This window comes from Anthonomus grandis, chromosome 3 (genome assembly GCF_022605725.1).
Source record: "Anthonomus grandis grandis chromosome 3, icAntGran1.3, whole genome shotgun sequence".
NCBI lineage: Eukaryota > Metazoa > Arthropoda > Insecta > Coleoptera > Curculionidae > Anthonomus > Anthonomus grandis.
Genome location: NC_065548.1, coordinates 46601757 through 46619363, shown reverse-complemented (window position 1 = coordinate 46619363; position 17607 = coordinate 46601757). Strand labels below are relative to the sequence as shown.

General features: G+C 35.0%; 1 protein-coding gene across 2 annotated transcripts in view; it reads right to left on the bottom strand.

Moving 5' to 3' along the window:
* The window catches only part of LOC126734220 (anoctamin-3-like), a 151599-nt gene that overhangs the window by 50315 nt on the left and 83677 nt on the right, over positions 1-17607 (bottom strand). The window contains exons 9-10 of one of the 2 annotated variants that reach the window (XM_050437756.1): positions 16784-16927; positions 6776-6924 (exon numbers count right to left, since the gene is read on the bottom strand). In XM_050437756.1, coding sequence (XP_050293713.1) covers positions 6776-6924; positions 16784-16927 — 293 coding nt within the window. The remainder of the gene's footprint in view (positions 1-6775; positions 6925-16783; positions 16928-17607) is intronic. The other variant, XM_050437757.1, reaches the window with a different exon arrangement.

The window sequence follows — 17607 nt, the reverse complement described above, 5'->3', positions numbered from 1 at the left end:
GATTCCGAATTTTCTCTTGAGGAAATGTGTATGTACTCTTGACATTCCTTTATCTTTGTTATTTAATGCTTCCTTACAAACATCCACATTTCCAATTGCCTGGAGGGAAAGTTTGTTACAGTTTATTTTCGTCAGATACATAAAGAATAAGAAAATAAAATGAATCTAAAATGTTAGCGAAAGCATAGCTCGATTATAGAACTTTAAGAGGCAATTTCTAAATTATTCTGGTGCTAAAATTAATAAAATAAACAGTTATCATTTCAGTATTAATTCTATTTTTGATATCAATAATTTTCAACCCTTATGATGAAACTCAAATTATTAATCATAACATTAATTTTTTTTTAATTGTTTTGATTTCACTAATGTCAGAAGTCATATCCTAGTCAATAAGATCCCAGCTCATTCTCCTATATCCCTACTAAAACCATTTCTGGCGCGAAAATCTTTGACCTCTAGGAGTCTTGAAGAACAAGCCTTTGAAGAAGGTTCTTTCTTGGTATTTTTGCCGATTTTACTCCCATGAAAAGTTGAAAACTCACCTTTTGGGTATTTTAGTTTGTGGATACTAAATGCCATACTGCAATAGTGCAGGATTATAAGTGGTGTAGTTAAATCCCAACTTTTTCAAGGTTCTTTGTTTAAGTGTCCAGTTTTGTGTTCCCGAGAAAAGGCCAATTCCATTGGTAAGTCCTAATATTTTGATTTGGCATCTTGGTTTCTGATAATCTACATATTACACATGTAATTTTATATAAGTAGACTCACGCATACCGTTAAGTTTAACTATCAATGCTTATATCTACTTACTCTATCGGCGATTCCTCAATCTTGGTATTCTTCCACTTTCAGGCTTTTTTTTTTCATCCCCCAGTATGGTCTTTATCCACGATTATAAGAGGTAGAAATCTCCACTCATCTACTCCAATAACGTCCATAACATCTACATTGACATTCACTGTTAAACCGATCCACCCAGGTCCCCCACCGCAATCATGCAGCCCTTTTGGAGCAGGTTTGATTAATGTTTGTGACGTTTAGTGAACCATGCAGTCAGTAAAACAACCTAACCAGTAAACCAAAGTCCTGTCAACATTCATTAACTTTACTGTAGTATATTAGATTAAATACTAACCTCAAAATTACATTGTTACCACTCTCATCATTAGATTTTACTACCACACCATTGTTTTGAATAGTTTCATAATAACTAGGTACATATTAGTTATTTTATTGAAATAGACCGTATAGATCTTGTAAACTGGATAAATAGGCCTATTTCGAAAGTACCCATGCAAACTTTTAGCCCCAAACAACATAATACAAGATTTTAGTTTTGATATAAACACTATATTTAGGAAGGGCAACATAACTTGTTCTTAGAATAATAAGTTTGATTATTAATTTTTCTTTTAATATAGATTCACTTAAAACTGCCTGTTCTTCCTTGTGAGATTTTCTTTCAGGTTTATAGGTAGGTATAGTGCTTTTAGTAATTTCCTGTTTTCTTGGTCATCGGGATTTTCTTATCCATCTGGGATAAAACAGGTGGCGCTTATATTTTATTGATCTCTTGTTGAATCCACGCCACTCTACCAAAGTGGTTAGTGCTAGTCGGCTTCCCTTTGAGAAGATCCCCTGAGCTGTCTCTATAGCCTATAGTAAGTCTCCCTCCTTCCATTGGTTCCCTGGTACCCACTTCCTAACCCTCACTCCCCATATCTTTACTCTCCTTTTTCCTTCCTGTTATTCTCCATCCCTCCATTCAAATTTCATTTAATCCAAGTATAATTAAAGCAATATTAAAGTAATAAATTTTTATTGATTAATTATATTGATTAATTCTTTAATTATTAATTTTTTTTATTTATTTTTTTTCATTTAACAAGTTTCATTGTGCCATTGTTTAAAGCTGGCCGTCGGGATGTCATAGATAATTATAGAAGTATTTGCATTCAATCTTCAATACCTAAACTTTTTGATAGCCTTATAGCTAATCAACTTTCTTGGTTATGCAAAGGCCTAATATCAGATTCACAGCATGGGTTTTGCAAGAATAAGTGTACTGCCACTAATTTGATCTGTTACCAATCTGATCTTATGAGTAAATTAGAGGATCATAAACAAATTGATTATATATACACCGATTTTAGTAAGGCGTTTGATCGTATTGATCATCAAATTCTTCTGTCAAAACTGATCTCCGTAGGGTTTCATGTTGATTTTGTGAGTTGGATTAAAAATTCTTTAACTGGCCGTATTCAAAGGGTCAGGGTAGGTGGACATCTTTCTGATCCTATCAGCGTAACATCAGGTCTCCCTCAGGGAGGGAGATTTAATTTATTTATTGATGATATAGTTAACTGTTTCCTGTATAGTCAGTGTTTGATGTTTGCAGACGACTTAAAATTTTGGAGGGTGGTTGGTAGTATTGTGGATCAAGAATTACTACAAGCAGATATGGATCGCTTAAATAATTGGTGTGAACAAAACAATCTTCTTCATTTAAATGTTAAGAAATGTTGTGTTATTAGTTTCACTCGCAGGATCAACCGGTTTCAATCCAATTACTTCATTAATAATGAGCCACTGAATTATGTTGCATCTATTAGGGATTTGGGAGTTATTTTTGATGAGAAACTCACATTTATTGATCATATTAATTCAATTTCTGTAAAAGCATCAAAATTGCTAGGGTTTGTTATGAGAAACTGTTCATATTTCTCAGTCTCTTCAACAAGAAGGATTTATTGCTCCCTAGTAAGAACTATATTCGAGTACTGCTCTGTAGTTTGGTCTCCATACCACCAGATTCATATCGATGCTTTAAAAAGAGTTCAACATAAATTCCTGAGATATTGTGCTCATAGAACTTTAACTGTTATTGAGAACCATGACTATTCTTATATTGAAAGTCAATTATCAATTCCGACACTGTCGCAACGCCGTAATATTTCTGGTGCTAGTTTTATACATAAGATCGTTAATAGGCTTATTGATTGCCCTGCTCTGTTGGGTCGCATATTTGTCAAATGCTTGCCACGCGTACGGCTGAGACTACTGTGGGCGAACAGACCACAGGCATCAAAACTATTCGTGGCACGCCTCAAGGAGGGGTAACTTCACCCTTACTATGGAGTCTAGTAGTCGATGAACTACTTGAGATATTGACAAATCTCGGTTTCACCTGCATAGGATATGCTGATGATATCGTTATTATAGTCAAAGGCAGGTATAAGGGCACTTTATACGACCTCATACAAAGAAGCCTAAGCATCACGGAAGAATGGTGCACATCAGTGGGGCTGAGCATAAATTCAGCGAAAACTACTATCGTACCATTCACTCGTAAAAGGAAAATGCAACCCACCAGGGACATCCACCTGGGCGGACAAGTTGTACATACATCGGATGAAGTAAAATATCTAGGAGTGACACTGGATAGTAAGCTTAGTTGGAACAAGCATCTAGAATTCACAGTAAACAAGGCCACTAAAGCCATTATAATCTGTAGGAACCTAGCGGGTAAAAACTGGGGATGCTCCCCAAAAATACTGCGATGGATGTACACCATGATGGTTAAACCCATAATCACATATGGGGCAGTGGTGTGGCATGACACTACAAAGTTAAGTACAGTAAGGCGTAAATTTGACAAGGTTCAAAGACTTGCATGCGTATGCATCACAGGAGCTATGAAAACATGCCCCACAGCAGCACTGGAGGTCATAGTTGACCTGGCACCTCTTCACCTGGCAGTAGAGGGAGCTGCTAAAAGGGCCATGTTCAGATTAGCAAGGGATAGAACGAACAGTAGGGATATTGATCAGAGAGCCTGGGTATCTCAAACAAGATCCATTCCCCTGTTCGATCTTCCCAAGGACGATATAACTCGGGAATATCACTTTGTTAGGAATTTCAGTACAAAAATTGACAGCAAAAGTGACTGGGAAAATGGATCTGTCGCCCGCTCACTTAAACAGAATACTATCAAATGGTACACAGATGGTTCTAAAACCGAAAAAGGAACAGGAGCTGGAGTATTTGGGCCTGGCACCAAATACTCAGAGCCACTGGGAAAATACACCAGTGTCTTTCAAGCGGAAATACACGCTATAGAAAGATGCGCTCAATTAATCCTGAACAAAGACTACCTCAAGCAGGACATCGCAATCTTCACCGACAGTCAAGCAGCCATAGCAGCACTGAGTTCACATGTCATCAGTTCTAAAATGGTAAGAGACTGTTTGGGCAAACTTAATGAGGTAGGAAAGAGAAATAAAGTCACAATATTGTGGGTACCTGGACATACAGGCGTGCAAGGTAACGAAAAAGCCAATATTCTGGCAAAAAAGAGATCTGGTTCTCAATTTGTAGGACCGGAACCTTTCTGCGGCATAGGAAAGAATACTTACCTATATGAGCTTACAAAAATGGAGGATCAACTCAGAGAAAGCCTCTGGGATGATCATCCAGGGTTGAGACACTCCAAGATGTTCCTTGGAACCCTCGACCCAAAAAAATCTAAAGCTCTAGTAAGTTTAACTAAAACTAAACTACGGATTGTAACAGGATTCCTAACAGGGCACTGTCACCTTCGAGAACACCGCAGGAAACTAAAACTAGAACAGACAGGTGAATGCAGATTCTGTGGGGAAGAGGAAGAGACCCCAGAACCCCTAGTAACTACATGCGAAACAGTTGCCGAAAGTCGTGCCATGCACCTCGGTAATTATGAAATTCCAGAAGGAAATATCTCATTACTGGAACCGTCACAACTACTAGCCTTTATTAAAGCCATAGGATTGTACGAAGTAATTTGACTTGAGAATAACATCAAGCAGTAATTAGAAAGGGGCACACAATAGATCTTTTAGGTCGCAGTGAAACTTCACCCTTATTTTAATCTAATCTAATCTAATCTGGGTCGCATACGATTTAATGTTCCTCATCACGGGTTGCGCCATAATGTAACCTTTAACATTCCATTCCACAGAACATCCTATGGAATTAATAATCCTATGGATAGGTATATGAATTTATTAAACAATTCGAATATTGATGTGTTTAACATAAGTTCCTTAATGCATCTAAAGAGGTCACTTACTTCATAATTGTGCATAAAATTTTGTATTAACATTCTTGCATATAAATTATTAAGGTTGTTTCTAGTATATGTAGTATAGGTGTTTTTTACTTTGGTATTAATTTTTTAAGTAGGTTTAGATTATGACAGTTGTTTGTGTAAATATTATTGCTTTGTAAAATTTACAGTTAATGGGGTTTTCCCGTATTATAAATAAATAAATAAATAAATTATTGGAGATTAACTATCATCTCACCAATTATTTGAACTTGCTTTTTTTCAGAAATGTACATGGACGAACGTCCTGGGGGTTTTTTGTTATTAACACTACCAGTAGTTGTAAATTTAGATGTGGTACCTGTAAGTAATAGGACACAGTATAACTATAGTATAATGTTCACCATCACCTACTAAAATGTTTATTGGTACCATGCTTTGTCAGCACATTATGATATTGGTCAATTTGTTTAATTTGTTAGAGTATCAATTATACCGAAGATAAAAACCAGTCCTAATAAAGCAATGATGTAGAACATTTTGGCATTTTCATTGAATTGAATTAATATGTAAAACGAACCTTTTACATGGCGATCCTGCCAGTGCCAAAATACATCGGTTTTGTTTTTAAAATTAAAAAGTTGTGAGTTTCATAAAAAGTATAGTAGTATCTATTAAAACGATGAGTTAACCATAAAATTATACAGTGTGTATACAGTGAAGCATGGCGTACAATAACAAAAATATATAGTCTGTGACTTTGGAATCACCTTAAAATGGGTACGACCAACTCCAAGCATGCCGAAGTAACGGACAAAGGTGAGGTAAATTTAAATTTTATCGTAGAAGAGCAGAGCATAAATGTCCCAACCGATATGCGTGTATTACTTTATATAATTGTTGGGGCACTAGTAATAATAGTGTTTCTTAAACTCAGAAAGGCTTATCGTCAAGTAATAAAGAAAGACTTGAGGCTTAGGACACTTACCAGTGTGGGTGTAGTAAACGAGAGTTAGTGAGAAAAATGTAATATATGGACTGACGCATGAAGGAGACTGAAGGAGCTGACAGGTTGCAAAATATTTATTTTAGTTGGTATGGTATTTTAATGTTATAATTCTACAGTGTAGTCTGATTGTTTATTTATTTATGGTTAATTATTTACGATTATTTACGAGTTCCCGTAAATATTTTCTACAAATAGGACGATTCGGGAAACATTGATTATTGAAAAACCTTTTGGTTTCGTGAAAGTTACGCCTCGCAACGTAAATAAAAATTGCTCGAACCAAAACAAACTTTTATCGAATTTATCACTGTCGCTGTGGATACGGCAGAGAATAACAATTATTTGTAGAGATATGCCTGTAAGTGTTTTGGTATTCGGGTAATTATTAAATGTACCATCATTTTGTAGTGGGTAAAGATATTGAATTTATATTCTAGGGTTATAAAGTACTCATCAGGAGCTTCAAAATGATGTGCCACAAGACCACCCATTTCCATTTAATTTGTTTTTCCAATATGGCACCCAGCAGCCGTCTTGAAAGTTTCATGTGTCAATTGCATTACCTCAAGTTTCAACATTTTTAATTAATCCGTTCAAAAAATAAAGAGAGGGGGGGGGGGGAACATTGAAGAAAAGCACTGTCTATATAACTAAAAACATTTGCTGGTATGCAAACTTACGGATACACCAGGACAAACACATTTCCCAGCAATGTTTTTATGGTCATCATAAATGCTATCTGCAACCCCAAAGCAACCGAGCAATTGGTCGGCTGACAGCAATCTCTTCTAATAAAAGTCATATTATGAGGTGCTATAACAAACTGGCCCTATAAAAATACAAACATTAGTAATATAAAAATAAATATGTTTTTATTACATAAATTGTGTTCGAATTTTGCTATTTGATATACGAACATAAATACGACATAATATATTGATAAAAGGTGGCACAATAGGTATTTAAATAATTATAATTTGAACATTTATAGGAAATGTGTCGAAGAGTGAAAAGTCATGATTGCTGATATCTTGATATCTTAGAGCAATATGAAATTCGCTTAGTCATATTTCGTAATTTTTTTGGATATTTGGGTATGAGTTGAGAGAATTGTTTTAAGTTTTAATCTTCTCACGATTCGTTCATCGTAATCACACATCGTTAGTGAAACACGTATCGAAAGTAAAATAAAGAGTTTTGGTTAGTGGTAAAACTGTCTCGTAATTTGAGTGTCACATGAAAGGTACCAACTATAGGACTATTAAATCATTCAGTCAAATTAATTTTGGATTATTAGTTCCATTTAAGAATATGACTAATTATGTTATTGCGCTATAGAACATATTTACTAGTAAATTTGAAGAACTAGCTCAACAAATCAATGTTGAAAACAAATTAAAAAATCAATATTTAGAAGATTTAGCAACCCTTGTACTGCATTTCCTGTAGATTATTTTGTTTGACTATATACACTGCGTATAATTTAAAAAAATGTTTTATTTCAAAAATTTTTGATTTCTGAAACCATAGAATTATAGGTATATTATTAAAACTGGACTATTGGCGGTTAATTTTCAATGAATTGTAAATAAACGGATACCTCTTTAGAGGCATAAAAACGAACAAACATAAAGTGTTTATGTTGAAATTTATCCATTCAGAATTTCATGCGTTTTACTTCAGTAGAGTTTCAATATTTGACGTGATTTTAACTGTACATATTTAGCTCTTGGAAATTAAATCTGCCACAACGAGAAAACCGCAATTTGTCAGAAGCTGACTGACTGTCTTAGAGTTGTTACTCTTCACGAAGAAGGGTATACCCAAATTCAGCTTCAGCTAAAAAATTTAATGTCAACCAGTCAACCATCTCCAGAGTTTTGAGTCGATTTACACAAACTGGTAGCAACATTAGAAGACCAGGCCATTGAGGCAACGATTTGTGACTAGAACTTCTTTACAAATAGAGTTACAGGGTTTTGTTTGTTTTAATTGTGTTTGAGAAATCAAAACACAATCAGGAGAAGTCTAGCGGAGATCAATAGAAGGTCTGCTAGAAAAAGTACTAGTACACTACTCACCAGAGAGCTTAAGAGACGAAGACTACAATTAGCTCGTAAATATGTTGATTGGGCACAGATTATACTTAGCGATAAATCCAGATACTGTCTTTGTCTGACGATAGACCTAATAGAGTATATCGAAGGTCAGGAGAAGGAAGGACAAGCACAGTTCAATATAGGGTGAACTGTTAGTTATGATGGCGGGTCAGTACTGGGGCGGAATTAGTATGGAGATCCCCACAGAATTAGTACTTGCAAATAGAGGTTAGCCTACTACACAGAGATATATTACAGACATTTTAGTAGATCAGGTGATTTCATTCGACTTCTATGTTGGAGATAATTTCCTGCTTAAGCACGATAATGTACGAGCACACGTGGCAAGGGTGGTACAGGAGTACCTTGAAGAAGTCTAAATCGCTACTATGGATTGACCATCTAGAACCCCGGATATGAATTCAATAGAGCACATCTGGGATATCATGGGGAGACGACTAAGAGAGTTGCCAACAGTTGCCAAGACTGCCAAACAATTTAAACGACCTTTACTTGAGATTGTAGAAATTTGGGGGTCAGATGTTTATATCATGATCAAATAAAAACCCTAATATTCAGTATGAGGCATCATTATTAAGCCGTTATAAATGTCAGAGGGGCAAATACCCGTTATTGGTTTTTGATTTTTTTTTTAAATGTCACAGTTTATATATTTTGTAATAGATTTATTTGATTTATTTTTCGGTATAAAATTTTGAACGAACGAGGTGAACGAATGCTTCAATTCTGCCAATAACAAAATCTCACTATTGCAAATACATTATTTGCACATCATAAAAGACGCCTATACACATGGACATCACCAGGAGATAGATACAGAAATCAAATTGACTACATTATGGTCAGATCTCGCTGGAAATCCTCCGTCGTTAACTGCAAGACGTACCCTGGAGCTGTCTGTGGTTCAGATCATAATTTATTACTAATGAAGTTCAGGCTCTGCCTAAAAAGAATCTACCACCAACGCAACAGGATCCACATGATGGAAACAGCCAAACGGCAATTTCAAGAAGAAATACAAAACAAATTGTAGGCCGAAAAACATGACATAATGAATAAACAAGACCCAGACCAAGAATGAAAAGCATTGAGAAATGTTATTAAGACGACAGCAGATCACCTTCAACTAACACATAACCCCATAAATCGGCCAAACAAACCCTGGATCACACAAGTGACCATAGAAACAATTAACAAACGAAAAGAAATGAAAAGGAAGGGCACCCTAACGAGAGAAGACTGCGACCTATACAAGAGGTTAAATAAAAAGATACAGAGACAATGCAGACAGGATAGACAAGGACGGAAAGATAGTATGGGAAGATGAAAAAGTGATCGAACGATGGAGACCATATTGTGAGGAACTATACACCGAAGAAACTAAAATAACGATCGAACAACACAATTTGAAATGGAGCCCAATATTCTTATGTCTGAAATTAAAGAAGCTATAAAAAAACCTAAAGCTAAACAAAACCCCAGGAACAGACGGAGTTCGTGCTGAGCTCATAAAAGTACTAGGAGACCCGGGAACCAAAATCCTACATGAAATAGGTAATAAGATCTGGCAAAGTGGTCAATGGCCTAAAGACTGGACAACGTCTGCATTTATACCTATTCACAAAAAGGGATCCACCAAAAAATGCGAAAATTATCGAACGATATCTATAATCACACATGCCAGCAAAATCCTGCTTAAAATAATAGATAGACGATTGCAAAACTACTTAGAGAGTCAAATCCCTCCAGAATAAGCAGGCTTCGTTAAGGGAAGAGGGACTAGGGATCAAATATTCAACATCCGCCAATTAATCAAGAAAGCCCGAGAGTTCAATACCCCCACGCTCTTATGCTTTATAGATTACAAAATGGCTTTCGACTGTGTTGGATGGAGTAGTCTCTGGAACGTATTGAAAGAAATGGGAGTCCCTCCGCATTTCATATCTCTAATAACCAACCTATATGAAAATAACAATGCCATAGTTAGTCTCGACAATAAAACATCAAACATTTTCAAAGTACATAGAGGCGTCTGTTAAGGATGTATCCTATCACCGAGACTTTTCAGTGCCTACGGTGAATTCATAATGAGACGAGCCCTGGAAAATTTTGAAGGAGGTGTGTCAATCAATGGTAGAAAGATATGTAATCTCAGATACGCGGACGACACTACCCTAATAACAAGAGATGAAGATGAGATGGTTACACTTATTGATCAGGTCGCTAATGAAAGCCGAGCTCTAGGCCTCGAAATAAATCTAGACAAGACCAAGTTAATGGTCATTGACAGGAGTAACACTATACAGTTAAGAAATCTGCAAAATAGAATTGAAGTAGTAGATAAATTCATCTACTTAGGGTCTCTAATAAACAGCAAGGGAGGGTGTGAAACAGAAATAAGAAGGCGGATAGCATTAGCGAGGACAGCAATGTCAAACTTATCCAAGATATGGAAAGACAGATCCATAATCAGAAAGACGAAAAGAGCCCTGGTAAACACCCTAGTGTTTTCGATATTTTCGTATGGTTTCGAATCCTGGACAATAAAGTCGAGCAACAGGCACCGAATAGATGCTTTTGAAATGTGGTGCTGGCGGAGGATGCTTCGCATACCCTGGACTGCACACCAGACCAATGTGTCGATATTAGACGAATTAGGAATTACTGATCGATTGTCCTCCAGCTGCCGACGCCGCATTCTGGGTTACTTCGGACACATCACCAGGAGAGACCAAGACAATCTAGAAAAACTTATCGTGCAGGGCAAAGTAGAAGGTAAAAGATCAAGAGGAAGATCCCCATCACGGTGGATAGATTAAATTAAATAAATTACAGGGCAAGCCTTGCAGACAAATATAAGAGTAGCAGAAGATCGACAACAGTGGAGACAATCGACCCATCAGTGCTCATAGACATGACGTCACAACTCTTCAGGAATGAAGATATGACGAAGAAGAAGAATAAAATTTTGAGAACTTATTGTGTATTTTTATTTTAATTATTTATAATTTAATTTAGAAAGATAAGAAATGAGCTGGAGGGACAAAAAAATCATTCGAAAAGAAAGTGTAATTACTAAGGTTATGCGTTAGTTTTGGTGCGCAGTATACCAGAGTTCCTATTTACTTTACCTTTAAATTCGCGAACCAAGATATATAGTAATATATGCATTATTTTCACCTGAATTCTCGATTTTAATTTAAAAATAAATAATAATGAAACAAGTCCTACTAAAACAAACTTTAATAGAAATTTTATTAAAAAAGATATAAAATTAACAATTTATTTCTTAAGTGTTCCCCTTCCCTCTTATCTTTTAAATGCGTTTATATAAAAACTTGACATTTGACATACATCATTAGCAAACTAAATACTACTTTTTGGTCCGTAGCTCATTTTGCAAAATTTCTAAATAGCAGCAGAACCCCATTTTGAAGTTTGTGAATTTTTGAAGTTCAAATGGCGGCAAATTGGTTTACCAATAAATTAATTGGTAAACCAATACCTTTAAAGGCGTATAATACCAAAAGGAGAGAACAAAACCATTCGATTCTACTTTCTTTTATTTATATTTGACACACACGCATTAACATCATTGCAGAACAATTAACACGGCGGCTAATTTCACGATATGACAAACCAACATCTAGATAGGCAATAATTTTGTCCTGTCAAAATCACTAACACAGTGATAATTTGGATGTTTTTGAGCTCGAGGCATTTTGTTATGCATAAACGGATGAGCACTAACTAAAAATGTCAAAATGTGCTAATCTGGGTGTAACACTTTTTATGTCAGTAAGTACACTAATATTTGAATGTTACATGTTCTCTAAAAATATACCATTAATGGACATCTTAAGGGCTATATCAATGTTCTGTTTCATGATTTACAATAAAGGACCATAACTTATTTTTGTTGCCTTGAAAAAGTCCTAATATATACCGAAATGTTGTTATAAAAAAAATTAAAAGGCTTGGAGTTTTATTTTACCACATATACAACTGAATGTAAAAAACGAAACAAAGATTATTTAGATCTGATTGTATGTATTTTATTATACATACACCAAATACAAGAGGTAATAAATCAATTTAGAAAATAAAAAAAATAGAAAAAGGAAATTAGATCCTTTAAGGTTATGCACGTAATTGATTTTTGCACATTGATCTAAAGAGAATAAATAGACAAATTATTAAATAAATGATGTCTGATACACAGTTTATTTATTTTTGTCTACAGTCAATAATATTGATTCTTGTATTACGTAGAACTTTCTATATACAGGGTGGCCCATCGATAACGTACCGCAAGGCATTACAGGGTGGGAAATAACTTTTCGGCAAAATCCAAGAATACGTCAAGTATGTTTGTCTGGGGGACAACTTTTAATATAAAAACCATTTCAAAAAATTTTTTGAAAACCTCCTTAAAAAGGTCTTGCCATTCCCTATACAACGCTGCTTAGTTTTTAAAAATCGAGTCAAACGTTCAAGAAATATACGCCCTTGACGATAATATTAAAATTTATTGAGAGAGTGAGACTGAACCCAGAGTGAACAAAGATCATATCTTTAAGTCAAAACACTAATTTAATCATTTCAAGTAATCAAACGATAAGAATGCGAGAAACAATTTTTTGTCTTTTAAATGAATTTATCATTTTTACGGCAAATTCTTTAGGCACATTTAGTGAACAAAAATATCAAATTTCTTTCTTCACGTTTAAATTGGGTCAAGTAGTTTTGCTATATACCTGATTTGTGGTTAAAGCTTTTACAAATTGTTGAACTTCTCTTTTTAAAAACAATGAGTGTGGAAATCAGGTCGCGGATTTATTTAATCAACGGCATCCTGAGAAATATCTCTTTGGGAAAATTGCTTGGGAATTGGTTGCAAAGATTTGCGAAACAGGTTCAGTTTATAACAAAAAGAAGAATATTGAAAATACAGGCTTTCATGAAGCTATAGAGATTGCAGTAAGTTGCAATGGATAGTACGCTAAGTACAAGACAATTGGCCATTGTAACGGGTATGTCTCGAATAAGTGTCCAAAGGATATTAAAGAAATACAAGTTGCATCCCTATAAAATTCTTGCTTAGTGCAAGAATTGAATGAAGACGACTTTGATCATCGCTTGCAGTTTTTCGAAGTTATGAGTGAGCGAGTGTTAATGATAATTTTATATTTATTGTGTGTTTCTCGGATGAGTTGTTGGGCTGACAGTAATCCAATGATTTTCCACGGAACACACACACCTCCAGAAGTTAAATGTATGAGCTGGTATTTTGAAAATTTCATTGTGGGCCCTTTTTTCCTACCTGGAAATTGAACAGGCGATATGTACTTACATTTGTTACAAATTGCCATCGACCCAGCTCTAACAAATATCATAGAAGAGGACCGCGCATAAAATCAATAGGAATTGATTTTTCAGCAAGACGGAGCTCCTTCACATTTCTCACTAAATGTACGCAACTATTTAAATGACAGATTTCCAGGACGCTGGATAGGACGAAGGGGCGCAATTGAGTGGCTATCTCGGTCACCTGACTTAAGTCCTTTATATTTTTTCTTGTGGGGACATATATACATAATATATACATAAAACCCGTAGTTTACACTCCACCTGCTACATTAGAAGAGTTGCGGAGAAGAATTATTAACGTATGTCGCGAACTGACACCGCAAATGATTTTAAACGTTTGGCAACGGTTTGAAGATAATTTGTATCACTGTATGAACGTTGATGGACAGCACTTCGAGCATTTACTTGATTAACATGGTAAGCATTAAATCGCTGTTTGCCTTTTCGTCACACATTATTGTTTAACTTTCAAAGATCCATATTTCTTGAACGACTGACTCGATATTTAAAAACTAAGCAGCGTTGTACAGGGTGTTTTAAAATTCACTACATATATTTTAAGGGCATATTTCTGAAAAAGTCTTATTTCTGTCAAAATAAGACTTTTTTTCCTATAAACATGGGTCCTAAAATGCACCCCCTTCAAGCTACAGCCATCGCAAGAAGTGTAAAAAAAATCGATTTTTTAAAACTGTGTCTACAGTTTTGCATCAAATTTAATGAAATTTGGAATACCCCCGTTATTTTAGGCGGTCTATTTACTCTTTATCTTAGAAAAGGCGTAAAACTAATTTTAAGGGGTAAACTGAGGAGACCAAACTGCAGGAGACCAAGAATTTAAATTTTTGGTCTCCTGCATTTTTTTCATACGATTATTAGTTTTTGAGAAAATCGCCGGTGAATAAAAGGATAGCAAATAAAAATATCCAATTTCTTAAATTCAATTCAATAAATCAATTTAGAAAATAAAAAAAAATAGAAAAAGTAAATTAGATCCTTTAAGGTTATGCACGTAATTGATTTTTGCATATTGATCTAAAGAGAATAAATAGACAAATTATTTAATAAATGATGTCTGATACACAGTTTATTTATTTTTGTCTACAGTCAATAATATTGATTCTTGTATTACGTAGAACTTTCTATATACAGGGTGGCCCATCGAAAACGTACCGCAAGGCATTACAGGGTGGGAAATAACTTTTCGGCAAAATCCAAGAATACGTCAAGTATGTTTGTCTGGGGGACAACTTTTGATATACTACTTAGTTTTGCTAGATACCTGATATGTGGAAAAAATGTTTATAAATTGTCGAACCTTTAAATTTATTATCAATTATTGCGTACTCAATTGCAAAGAATAAAGATTATTGAGCTCTTTTTAAAAACAATGAGTTTGGAAATCGGGTCGAGGATTTATCTCGGATTTTAACGGCATCCAGAGAAACATCTCTCTGGGAAAATTGTTCAGGAATTGGTTGCAGAGTTTCGCGAAACAGGTTCAGTTCATAACAAATTACAGTATTGGGGTTAAGTTGCAATGGATAGTCCGCTAAAAACAAGACAATTGGCCATTGCAACGGGTGTGTCTCGAATAAGTATCCAAAGAGTAATGAAGAAATACAAGTACCATCCATACAAAATTCTTGCTTAGTGCAAGAATTGAATGAAAACCACTTTGATCGTCGCTTGCAGTTTTGCGAAAAAATGAGTGAGCGAGCGTTAAACAATGATAATTTCATATTTAATGTGTGTTTCTTGGCTGAGTATTCTTTCTTCCTAAATAGGTTAGTGAATCACCACAATTGCTGTTATTGGGCTGACAGCAATCCAAGAATTTTTCACGGACCACACACACAAGATCTCCAGAAGTTAAATGTATGGGCTGATATTTTTGAAAATTCCATTGTGGGCCCTTTTTTCCTCCCTGGAAATTGAACAGGCGATATGCACTTACATTTGTTACAAAATGCCATCGACCCAGCTTTAACAAATATCATACAAGAGGACCGCGCATACAATCAACAGGAATTGATATTCCAACAAGGCGGAGCTCCTTCACATTTCTCACTAATGTACGCACCTATTTAAATGACAGATTTCGAGGACGCTGGATAGGACGAAGGGGCGCAATTGAGTGGCCATCTCGGTCACCCGATTTAAGTCCTTTATATTTTTTCTTGTGGGGACACATAAAACTCGTAGTCTACAAAACTCCACCTGCTACATTAGAAGAGTTGCGGAGAAGAATTATTAACGTATGTCGCGAACTGACACCGCAAATGATTTTAAACGTTCGGTAACAGTTTGAAGATAATTTGTATTACTGTATAAACGTTAACAGACAGCACTTCGAGCATATTTACTTGAACAACATGGTAAGCATTAAATTGCCTTTTCCTTTTTCGTCAAACATTATTGTTTAACTTTCAAAGGTTCATATTTCTAGAACAAGTGACTCGATTTTTAAAACCAAGCAGCGTTGTATAGGGAATAATAAGGCCCTTTTAAAAAGGTACTACTTGGTACCTCTGTATTTATATATGTCGAAAATGTGCTGTTTAGTTTTTATTTCATTTGCACTATCGTAATCAGGGGGAAAAATGCTACTAGTTTGCTTATTTAACGGCCTTTGTAGCTCCAATAATAACGAAGTTAGCAATAGTGCCGACTTAACTGATATAATCAAATGCTTTCTGAAAATTCGTACAGATGATCTTAATCATCTAAGACTGAAAATTTTATTTGTTAAGCATTTAGCAGTTTAAGTAACGCATGATAATTTTTTCATAAACCCATGTTGGTACACAGATATAAGCGATTTTACTTATGTGTAAATTTTAAAATAAATACAAATTTCAAAAAGTTTTGAAACACAGAATCGAAGTAGGTCTATAATTATCTAAACAGTTTCTATTCCCATTTGAAAAAAATTAGGGAATGTCACCTCCGCTTAGGGGGTTGAGTTTTTTGAAATGGTTTTTATGTCAAAAGTTTTCTCCCTGATAAAAATATTTGACGTATTTTTGGATTTTACCGAAAAGTTTTTTCCCACCCTGTAATGCCTTGCGGTATGTTTTCGATAAGCCACCCTGTATAAATGGAATAGTGTATGCTGTGTTCATAAATTTTTCAGGTTGAGTGGAAGAATACATCTAGCCTATTATCAGACACAAAGCAATAACTAAGATTACTTACCTTAAAAAATGACAGATATATTAGGGCTACATAGTTGTTCAAAAACGCGATTAGATAACTTTTATATAGTACTGAATTGTCGAAATCAAGTTGTGTTCTGGGATTTTCAAATTCTGTTAATTTTGCAGCAGCTGGCTTATAAAACTAAAAAAGAACTCTAATTAATAATAAGCTATATTTCCAACAGGTTACAAATACCCAGTTACAGGAAAATCTATTCAATATATAATGTACAAGTACAAATGCATGAACTGTATTAGATCCATGCAACTAAACTATAAAAGAATTGCTATATAATTAAAAAATTAGTGAGAAAATAAATAATAAAAAATCAACACTAAATTAGGATAAGAATCAAGAATTAATTTAAATCAAAAGAGCAGAAAAAAATGAGTAAATAAATACATTTAAACTAAAAACTAAATAACCTAGCCTCCCCCACCGACCATACGCAGGTGACTCAAAATAAGTGCCAGATTGTCATGGTGAATATCACAAGAATCAGCAATAGTGTTAAAGTTTGACACATGGAGTGAATAGGATTGGACCTGGCTGTGTCCAAGTTAAAAGCTGGACACTGTCTAAATCCTGGGCGTGGTATATGAAAGCAAATCCTTTGCAAAAGGGATGGACAGTCAATTTTATGGTTAAGTAAATTAAACAAGAATTTCACCGAATAGATTTCTCTCCTCTTCGCAAGTGACCGTTCAGTATATCTAGAGAGCAGCAGATTATGGTCAAAACCCCTTGAAGGATAGACTCTATCATATAGATGTTTGGCATTTAAGGAATCGCCGTTGGACTGATTCCAATAGGTAAATGTG